General features: G+C 28.1%; 2 protein-coding genes across 2 annotated transcripts; one reads left to right on the top strand and one right to left on the bottom strand.

The window, feature by feature from the left end:
* Positions 1–269: 269 nt before the first annotated feature.
* Positions 270–2,075, bottom strand: LOC126859045 (elongation of very long chain fatty acids protein AAEL008004-like). Its single transcript, XM_050609950.1, has 4 exons — positions 1,936–2,075; positions 1,376–1,647; positions 729–1,031; positions 270–434 (listed from the first exon to the last, which is right to left on the bottom strand). The coding sequence occupies exons 1-4, from the start codon at positions 1,991–1,993 to the stop codon at positions 273–275; spliced, it is 795 nt and encodes a 264-aa protein (XP_050465907.1). The 5' UTR covers positions 1,994–2,075; the 3' UTR covers positions 270–272.
* A 4,033-nt stretch (positions 2,076–6,108) lies between these two features.
* LOC126859044 (elongation of very long chain fatty acids protein 4-like) lies at positions 6,109–10,140 on the top strand. Its single transcript, XM_050609949.1, has 4 exons — positions 6,109–6,322; positions 6,813–7,093; positions 7,496–7,798; positions 9,812–10,140. Exons 1-4 carry the CDS (start codon positions 6,277–6,279, stop codon positions 9,977–9,979), a joined length of 798 nt encoding a protein of 265 aa, XP_050465906.1. The 5' UTR covers positions 6,109–6,276; the 3' UTR covers positions 9,980–10,140.
* The last annotated feature ends 1,081 nt before the right edge of the window (positions 10,141–11,221 follow it).

Genomic DNA, 11,221 nt, shown 5'->3' with positions numbered 1-11,221 from the left:
AGTTGAAATTTTTATCTATACATAATAAGAGATACTAATTCGTTGTTACAAACAAATTGCTTTTTGGATAAAGATGACAAAATAATATTTATATACATAATATGTAACGTAAGACTATCATGTAACTAATATGAAACAAAATACCATAACAAAACGCGTTATATCCGCTAATACTAATTGTAAATGATAAATATTAAATGATATTCATATAAACGCATTACATTTCGGCACACAACTATTTTTTAATTATTTTTAAGCTTTTATTGGCAGTATTACATATTCTTAGATTTTATATAACGATTCCTATAGAATTTGTAAAATAAGAATAGATTTGCTATCAAATTTCCGATGAAAACAGGTCCGAAAACACTCGGTACTGGACAACTCGGGAATAATGTTTGAATTAAGTAAATTATCAATACGATAAATTGTACCTGAAATGTATCTTTGAATAGAAATCGAACAGTTTATTAAATAATTCATTACACACATACACACACACACACACACACACACACACAAAATTCATTTTTACACATTATTTTTTTTAGAATATGCCTCTTAATTGCATTTTTATTCAAAGATGTGTGTGTATGTGTGTGTGTATGTATATATATATATATATATATATATATATATATGTATATATGTATACTTATTATGTTTATATATTCGTGATACGAATGTCTCGCGAACATCTCGATGATTAATTCTATATGTCAACTTGCCATTTGTAGAATAGTTATGTACGGCTTTATCGGATTAATCACTTTCCGTACAGTCGGTCCAAATGTAGCGAGCAAATAGTAAGTGTACATTAGAACGTGTACAGAGCAATTGAGCAAGCTGTTGAAAGTCGTCATTCCACCAGCGACATATTTTGTGTAAATCCAGCTAAACACACAGTTGGACACGTGATGATACACGTGTAGAAATGAAATCTGGTTCTGTTTCTTTCTTAATACGTATACGACTGTTTCGATGAGATCAACCAGCTTTAAGAGGAATAACCACCACATAGTCCTAGCCAACTGTAAAAATCCATAGTTTATTGAATGTTTATGATTTGACGCACACATCCATTTATAAATTATATATTGTTAATAAAAAAAAAAACAATCGTTTTCCATTATTTAATGGATTTTATCCTTTAGCATTATGCGACCGATATCTCATTATCTGACTCTGATTAAAAAAAAATATCTTATCAGGAGCAAAAAAACTTAACACATAAAAACTTTTTAAAACGAATAATGTGTAATTAATAATGGAAATTGCGAGTAAAACGCATTACTGATAAGATGTCTGATTAAACATTTACATTGAATTGTTGACATTAAATTTTCACATTAGAGATACACAATTAATAACATACTCTGTAAGGACCAGGCTTGTATGAATAATCAATCGGCACGCAAGTTAAAGGTATTTCCGTGAACCAACCCGCGGCGATATGTTCATAAACTAACCATACATTCGCAATTATTTGAAAAATGTTGTAAAATTTCATGAAAGTTTTTAGCGAATATGATGATCGATTCTTCATGTACTGAGGCCCGCATCGTAGGACAAAGTATAGATAAGCAATTAATAGAAACGGTACTTGATATATAGAATTAATAAATAGCCAATTGTTTGTTCTTTGATCTGAAAGCTCAAATGCACATTTATTAGTCTTATGCTCAATGCAATCTTATTCTAAACTCATTGTAAATAATTTTGATGTATTGTAAAAATAATAATAATATCTAGCTAAAAATATCTAGTAAAAATAAAAATACTATCTAGCTAATATTATTTCTTAAATAAATTATTCTTAAGGAAAATATTTTAAGCACCTTTTGTGTTTTAAATTGTTAATAGCATACGTCAATAACTAGAATAACAAGAGAACGTGATTATATGTTGCCTGATGTTTTGTATACTAATACTCACCGGCCATTTCTGTCCAATAATAATGAAATGTTTTAAAAAAAGTCATTATAACGGACATAGATCTAATATTTATAACGTGACACAGCACTCAATAATCGATCACTGAAAAAATATAAATTTTGTAAAATATTTTAAGTTAATCGAATCTTCAACAACAATGATGTATACGATTTTGTATTCACTTTATATATGAGTATTTATGCCTCTTTATTCATACGATACATTTATTATTCGGCATTTTATATGCGAAATCGTGAAGACGAATATATCAGGTGTTCAAAACGTTTGTGTCCATTCTTTTCCTTTTAACATTAATTCCAATTTATTATTAATAATAGAATTTTTACTTTATTCGCAAAAAATTATACAATACTGCATTTAAATGCAATGGGGAAATATATTGTGTATATATGAAATATTAAGACATTGATAGTAAAATTGCATTATCATAATTGTTACATATAAATCATTTTTGACTTTTAATTAAACTTAGAATATTTGTGATCGAATTTGCACCAATCATCTTTATAAAAATGAAAATATTTTCAAATTTTTCTTTTTGGGGATTTGTATAATGCAAGTTTATATATATATATAAATTGCATTCATGTTATATATTTCGTAAAAATTATATAAAAAGTAATAACAATTTTAGGTAAAAAAATTTTTTATATTTTTATTTTAAAAATGTTATTTTTTAAATTCATTGACGAAATATGTATTGTATTTTGTGAATTTATTATACACTGCATATATATGCAAAATTCACAACACAAACACTTGGAGACGTACATATCGAATCAATCTTTATTCAATTTTTAACATTTAACCTTATTCGAATAGAATTTATTTCCATGCTCTTTTCTGAAGTAAATTGTAATTGTAATTGTAAATTGTAATTGTAAATTTTTAGTATCTATATATTTAGTATTTAATGCCCAATTATATCTTTAATCAAATTAATAACTTTTATTTTACTGTTATTTCTTTTTTCTATAACTTTCTTCATAAAATTTCTTTTACAAAAATTATAAAAAAATATCAATTTATTAATAAATTTATTGTAAAGCGAGAAATAAGTATCGGGACAAAGAGTTTAAAACATTATTATTCGACGAATAATCATAACGAAAACTATCAACTTATCATTTGCATGACGATTACGACGCACTTCACAAGATTTTTTTTAGCACACTGCATAGTAGATAATATACAAATACAAAATAAAGAATACATGTTTATATCTTTTCAGACAAAAACAAAGATAATCATCTTCATCAGATTTATTATCTTAAAAATCTTCTCACATGAGGTTGTTACAAAATTTTATGCAAGAATTAATGATTATGATTAATGAATTAATGATTATTATAAACTAATTGTATATATTTTGTGTCAACAGTTAGACGGCATTTTTTATTTAAAAAAATAATTTATAAATGCTTAATTACAAATCAATAATTATCTTTAGAAACGAAATTTTCAATAAGAAAACAAACATCAGAAAATTTAACGAGTATCTCCTTCTTTAACATTGATTAATTTAAAAAATATTTTATTTATTTTATATCTCGTATATTTATTATACAGTATGTTTAATTAAAAATATGTATTTTTACTTATTTATTAATCTATTTTTTATTTCTCAAATGTATTGAATTTAAATGTAAAAAGTAACTCTCCAGAAGTTTGTCTCCCCTTCCCCACCCCTGTACGTATTTTCGAGATAAGTACCGAGACGGGAAGCGAAAACTTTTTGCCATTAAGCAGCTATCCAGACTATGACTTGAGAGTAGTAAAGTCTGCAATATTGCAAAAGGATATATTAAGCATGGCTAATCGAGCTTCTCTATAATCGATTGGGAGCTACAAGTCTTAATAGTTTCACCAGAGTAAAATCCTTAAACTCATTCAATCCATTCGATCCCTTAAGTGCGTTTCGCTTGTGAGAACGATCATTTTTTTTTCTACCTCGCCTCTTACGAAAACTTGTCTAGTCGCGATGAAAACATTGCTCTCGAACGTAATTTACACCACGGCGTAGTCGATTGGGCGTCGTCGTATATCGATGGGAGGGCGAGTATCGAAAGGCTGTCGCCGACAAGCCCGTGTTCTCGGTACTGCACGAGTCGGATTTTCCCTCGTAGGTCGTTTTTCGCTCGTGTACATCGCATGTGTTGCTTTTTTTTTTCTTCCAATCGCCAGGTAGAAAAAGAGGTCATCCGATAGATTGAGCTCGCTCGCTTCAACATGAACATCCATATACTTTGCCAGCTTGGCGCCGCTCGCACCGTGAACTGTATGTATACAGAGTATCGGATAGTAGCATTTGGTAAATGAGAAGCAATGTTTCCGCAAAGACTTGAAGCAAGTTTCTTTTCGTAGGGTTTAATCGTACGTTATCAATAAATCCTTCTCGTAGATACGAATCTCTGAATGTAATGTCATATCGATTGGCCATAAAAAGATAAGAATCCATTAAATAAAATAATATATATATATATAACTTAAATATATTATAAATAGTATTTAAATATATTCGAAAATTAAAAGAAATTAATTTCTTTTAGGCTCTTACATGTTGTGTTTAAATGAATAACAAAAAAAAATCGTTCGTAATTGCAACAATATTTTCGAAATTGCTGTCCTCGAAGAGATTAAACGGTCGAATGTGATTCATTTTCGGGACCGCCACGCTATTTTGTCGATTCGTTGTTGCCTCAATGAAGTTTTATTTCGTGAGAAATAATTATCGGTGAAACATTAACGCTACGGTCCATCGCGGAAGCAAAGCGACGTCACAAAACAGCAGAGAAACACGGAAGAAAAGGCGGAATTCCGGCGCAAACCGGAATCCGGTGATAATTTGTCGCGGGATTACACATCGTCGTCCGACGATGCGTAAAATAATAATGCACGTTTAATATAAAAAAAAATTCGAGCGCTCTCTTTCTCTCTCGCTCAGCGACGTATCGGAAGGGAAGATAATACCGACGTGATTGAGAACTGACATCAATCTATATAATACAAAAAGATGCTAACAATTATCTTTTCCCTTTATCATTAAATTTTGGAGATCTTTGTATTTTTGTGACAAATAACTACCTATAATACAATATCTTCGAGACAAATTTAATACGAATATCACTCAAAAGCTTGTGCAAAAGATTAATTTGCGATGTGCTACTCCGCTTCAGTTGCTATTACATAACAGTTACATATCTATTATACCTACACTAAATTACCGCGCGCGCTTTGCGCGCTCCATTTATGTTATTTTTTATTTGTTATTAATTTGTTATTGCTGCATATAATTTTTATAAAATTAAAAATTTATATATTGTGGCGTATTAATTAAATATAAGCAAATGTTCTTATCAATATTATGATTCCAAACTGCTTCTATTATCACGTTAAATCTAAACAAATTTAGTATTTTTTTGTAAAAAAATAAATTTTAAAAAATAAAAAAAAGCCTTGTAAAGATACCATTTTTCTAACGCTTAATAAAAGAGTTATTATTGAATTTAGCTTATCATCGTTGACCTTAGTCGAATTCATTAGCGGCCAAGTCAGCGCTGATTGACCAAATTTTATTCAATAACTCTGTTATTAAGCATTATAGAGAAAAACAGTATAGGACTTTTTTCAGTTTAATCCAATCTATCTTCATGTACCACTTATAATATTCGCGCACTTTGAATGTATCAAAAATTACCGGACATCCTGTATGTATACATACATATATATATATATTTTACAAGTTTGGAAATATTAATAAAAATGGCAAAGTTTAATTGCAATTATATTTATAATTATATGTAAAAATAAATTCTATATAAAAAATAATTAATATAAATAATATTGAATCTCAGCTTATGTTCATGTAGAATTCTCTGATTAGTCGACAAAATATTGCATATACATATAAATATCGCATATTATATTGATTAAAATTAAGATTAAACTTTTTTGCGATTTAAATTTTCTGTACGTTGCGTTACATATTGTTTGTTGCATATGTATTATACTGACATTATAACATGTAACATAATACAACGACTGATAAATTACTTTGTAGAAAATTTATATTCTTGCATACGAAACTAAGTACAAAGTACATGATAACACAGCGTATAAATACAGTGAAATTACGTGCTAGATGACCGTGTCTGTTACATGACTATACATCGATTTTGATCGTTAAATCTCGATACAGTAACTTTACAATATATATATATATAAATAACGGTACTAGCGAAACAGTGAGAGTGTACTATAAAGCAAGATCTAACAGACAAGATTATTAAACAAAAGTTCTATAAACAAAATCGCCTATCCATGGATCTCTTGAAAGAAGTTCAACGTTTATGGATAGAAAAGATTGGTGAGAATATTATTTAAAGCTGTTATAATATAATGACTTGAAATTTAGTAATAATTAATAAATACTTCCAATTCTAACAAAAAAATTCATTCACAGAAAAACTTCAAAAAAAAGAAGTTCTGTCATTATTAACGTAAATTTTCTTATGTAAACAAATATAAATAAAATTTTATAATTTAATTCTTTTATTTTGTAAAATTTTCAAAGCAAATAACTGATATGATAATGTGATAATGACAAATAAAATAAACATAATATTTTATAAACGTGAAGCTATATTAAGGCTATATTACACATAATCGATAATAATATATAAATATTAAATTAATGTTTAATTTTTCGAATATAATCTCACTTGCAAGTTCAAATATTATTGTAGTATGTCAATTATGTTCTACATAAGTTGAAGTATGTAGAATTTAAACCTTGATCAAACTGCCTTTTCATGATCTGTTTGCCTATAATTGAATATATTAATTTAATTTTCCAGATCCACGAGTAGTCGATTTTCCTTTAATCCAATCTTCTTATTATGTGCCACTTATAATATTCGCGTATTTATATTTCATACTCAGATGTGGGCCTCGATTTATGAAAAACAGGCAACCATATTCACTAAAAACGTTTATAAAATTATATAACATTATTCAAATTGTGGCGAACGCTTGGTTGGTTTATGACCACATCGATGCCGGCTTGTTTACAAACAATTTACAAAATATATCGTGTTCAGTAGTTTTTGATTATTCCTACGATTATACTTCATTAAGGGTAATAAATTACTATATAAAACATAAAAAGAAATATATTGTATATCATTGGCAGATATCTATTTAAAGTCTAATCTTGAAAGAAACTCAGTACGTACTACTCTTTATTAAATATAACTTCGTGTTATATTTTTGTTAAAATAAAATAACTTTCGGTAATCGAATTTTCGGCCAAGTTTTATTTGAAAAAAAAAATAGTGCAAAAATTGTAAATAAAAAAAACCTATTTCTTGTTAATGATATACATTTTACATATATCAAAATATTCTTATTTTAACAATCAATTGAATATGTATGTCAACGTAATATCATAATTATGTTATTTATTGCTAACTATCATACATATTTATTTCGTAAAATAATATAACAATGCAAATTAATTAATATGAATATTATATTACAGTTATGTAGGACTGTATGGTATTATTTTTTGCTAAAAATCTTGGATTACGTCGAAACAGGCATATTCGTATTAAGGAAAAAAAATAATCAAGTGTCTGGTTTGCATATATACCATCATGTATCTACCTTGTTTTACGCATGGATAGGTGTAAGATATTTAATTGTTACTCCGGCATTGATTGGCAGCATGTTAAACAGTTTCGTACACATGCTAATGTATACCTACTACTTCCTAGCATCTTACGGGCCAAATGTTCAAAAGGCAATAGCACCTATGAAACAATGGATAACTAAAATACAAATGGTAAATGCCGCCAATTTTTCTGCACATTTTTTTATGTGGAATAGTCTATCGTTTTTATTCTCTTCAAATTACATTATTTGTTCGTGTTTAATTCATATTATCTATAAATCCCAACAATATATACAAATACAAGTTGTTTCAGATTTTTTCCGCCAAATTGTGTTTTATAAAAAGAAATAAGAAAAAAATGTTATATAAACATAGGCTTATAAATGCTATATTAAAAAGTTATAATAAAAATGAAATGAAATGGTAACGGATTTATTCTTATTATTAATACGTTTTCATCGTGTGAAAACTAAACAAAAGTATAAACAGATGAAGGTTGTCGTTATTATTTACTGCTTGCCAACATTGAAAATGATCAAGTGATTTTCTGTTATTATTAGTAACGATATCTATCTACAATGATTTGTACAACTTTGTATCAAAATATCACAATTTTTTTTCATATGAAGAATACGTAGATATGATTTATATCTATGACTACTATAATGAAAATGCCTGAGCTGTGGTGAGAGAATATCAATGAAGATTCCCTAACAGGAGAGTACCGTAAGAAATTTTCAACAATTACGTTTAACAGGTTCATTCCTTCCTTTACGTGAGAAAGACATCAACTTTATGGAACTTTGAATCAGTGATGTCGTACGCAAAGAATTTTAAATCATTCTAAAAATATTCCTGAAGTAAATGTTCGGCAAGTTTCATAACAATTAGAAATTTCTTTACTCTACTACGGCAAACATTACATGCAGATAATACACATCCGTATCGTTACACACCAGTACAAGAACTTTTTACGTTCATGCAGTCCAAGACAATAATGATTTTTTATTAAGGATATTCTATAGACCAATTAAGGAGTCTGACCACCCTGACTGCTCGACAAATAGGCTTATTTTTAAAAATTTGTAAATTTAAAAGTATAAGACAAAATTTATTTATTTTTGGCCACATAGTAAATTAGGGTTTTAATGTCTCTTATAAGTTTTAACAAAAAATATTCCAAAATGGCGGCGCTGCAATTGCCGTGGAGGTCCAGCGCGTAGCTGGCGATAAGTTTATCTTCGTTATAATAAACCTGAAAAAAATTGCTTATCTGTGAATAATGTGGCTACAATGTAGCGTATGATTTTTACGATAAGTTGATTAATTATTTTTTTATTAATTTTTTTCTTCCCAAATTTCTATGAAAAATACGATTTTTTTTTCTTCGATTCACCGTTATTTTCCCACTAATAGAAAAAAAAAATCCGTACGCTACATTGTAGCCACACTATTCACAAATAAGCAAAATTTTTTTTTTTTTTTTCAGATTTATTATAACTGAGATAAACTTACCGTCAGCTACGTGATTATCATCGCAACAAGATCCACGCAGTGTCAGAGAAAGAGCCTTTCAATTCAATTGCAACTCAAATGCAATATATTGGGCACGTGTAATGATGAGATAACTGGCTCTTATTTCTTACAAGAAAAATTAACTACACACACTTGGATTTTTTATAAAATGAATTGTATACAAAACTTTTGGGAAATATTGCATACGCCAATCGATAAAATTTGTGGATACAGTTAGATGATTGTCCGGCACATTATGAAGTAGAAGTGAGACAATGATTGGATGAAATATCCTCAACGATAGATAAATCGAAGAGGATTAGTTTTTTATATAAATAGTAATAAATACAATTTTTCAGCGGCGGTCTCGTATTGAAAACAATGATGGATATTTTTAAATGGAACAATAATAGTAAATACAATAGAGCTTTGTTATACAGTATCATATTAATAATAAGAATTTCATTTTGTTATAACTTTTAAATAGAACATATGTAAGTTATGTTTATATAACATTTTTTCTTATTTCTATTCGTAAAACATACTAGCACAGTTTGTCGGAAAAACTGATATATATATGTATATCTTTTAAAAATTTTTCTAAAAACATCATTTCAAAAATCCAAATTAATGATATATTATATTTATTATGTTTTCTTTATATTGTAGGTGCAATTCATCATATTGATCCTGTTTTTTTCGCACAATTTTCTGCCAAATTGCAAGATAATGGAGCATTGGGTAGTCAACCTTTACATTTTCAATTTAATAATAAATTTCTATCTGTTTTATGATTTTTATAAAAAAACATACGATAAACCTAAGAGCAAAATTTAATAGAGAGATATATGCAAATTCGAAAATCATCAGTTATTGTTTATATACAATCGACTTTATTGTAAACTTATCGGGATCCAAAAACGTTATTTTCCGCTCGATTTCTTATTTTAATTAATGACATATGATAAATGTAAATAATAAAAAAGAGCAGCGCAGAACACGATGTTTATTTTATTGGTAATCAGCTAATTCACGATACATACAAATTTATAATATAAACATTTGATTGTATGCAGATGATTTTACACTAATAATTCTTTATATTTATAAATATATAAAATGTAAATTTAGAAACAAGAAACTGTTAATAATAATCACTAAATGTTTCTCATGTGAATGTTGCGCATGATTGTCAAGGCTGGCAAGACTGACAATAAGTATAGATATTAATTAAATAATATACTTTTTTCAAAATCTGTTCACGTTATTTTAAAGCAACAAAATAGCAACAAATTCTGATATAATTGATTTTTTTATTCAAGCATTCTATATATTTTATTTACTATGTGGAAGGCTAGCTTAAAATTAAGCCGCACCCTTCCCCCCCACTTTGAACGTAAATTCCTGCCAAACGATTTAAGCAACAAAATCCAGATTAGCAAATTAGCATAATTAGCACTAAATTATTTTATTGATAGACGCGACCTTATTTGGCATTGATGGGAAGAGTCAGCTTAATATCCTTGGGGTCACATCCTTGTTAATATGAAACTTAATTAATTGACAGAATGAAATTTTTTTAGGTTTATGCTTGAAATATATATACAGTAAAACCTGTTTTTGTGCGGTCCTTTTTTATGCGATTTTGTTTTTGTGCGATTGGTTTTGTGCGATTTTATTTTTGTGCGACTTTTTTGTGCGATTTATTTTTATGCGGTATATGAATCTTAACGGCGTTAGCACCAATTTAATGTTTCCTATCAATGTACATATACATGTTGTGGACGAACTCTGATTACGTGGTCTCCTTGACAACGGTGTATCTGGACTTCGCGATGCTCTGTTCATTTATTTTAAACAATCTCCTGACAAGGCAGAGTCAGTTACGTACACAGTATTGTCGCTCGACGCGCGAACAGCATACGCTTCGTATTCAGAGTTTTATCCACGATTCACGTGATTAAGGATTCATTTTATAGTGAGATTAAAGGTAAATAAATTAGTTACTTTTGTTTCTATTTATATGTAGTTTTTATGATTTTTATTTTAATTTTAGACATAAGCACTCCCTTACAATGA

The sequence above is a fragment of the Cataglyphis hispanica genome, chromosome 2 (assembly GCF_021464435.1).
Source record: "Cataglyphis hispanica isolate Lineage 1 chromosome 2, ULB_Chis1_1.0, whole genome shotgun sequence".
Classification (NCBI taxonomy): domain Eukaryota; kingdom Metazoa; phylum Arthropoda; class Insecta; order Hymenoptera; family Formicidae; genus Cataglyphis; species Cataglyphis hispanica.
The sequence above is the reverse complement of the archived record's forward strand: the minus strand, read 5'-3'. Positions and strand labels throughout refer to the sequence as shown.

Excerpts from the sequence above, each read along its gene's own strand:
- LOC126859045 (XM_050609950.1), bottom strand. The coding sequence starts at position 1,993 with ATGTCCGTTATAATGACTTTTTTTAAAACATTTCATTATTATTGGACA. Across the intron at positions 1,648-1,935 it reads TTATTGGACAGAAATGGCCG|ATCAAAGAACAAACAATTGG; the intron begins GTGAGTATTAGT and ends TTGAGCTTTCAG. Across the intron at positions 1,032-1,375 it reads ACAAGCCTGGTCCTTACAGA|TTGGCTAGGACTATGTGGTG; the intron begins GTATGTTATTAA and ends GGATTTTTACAG.
- LOC126859044 (XM_050609949.1), top strand. The coding sequence starts at position 6,277 with ATGGATCTCTTGAAAGAAGTTCAACGTTTATGGATAGAAAAGATTG. Across the intron at positions 6,323-6,812 it reads TTTATGGATAGAAAAGATTG|ATCCACGAGTAGTCGATTTT; the intron begins GTGAGAATATTA and ends TTAATTTTCCAG. Across the intron at positions 7,799-9,811 it reads GGATAACTAAAATACAAATG|GTGCAATTCATCATATTGAT; the intron begins GTAAATGCCGCC and ends TTTATATTGTAG.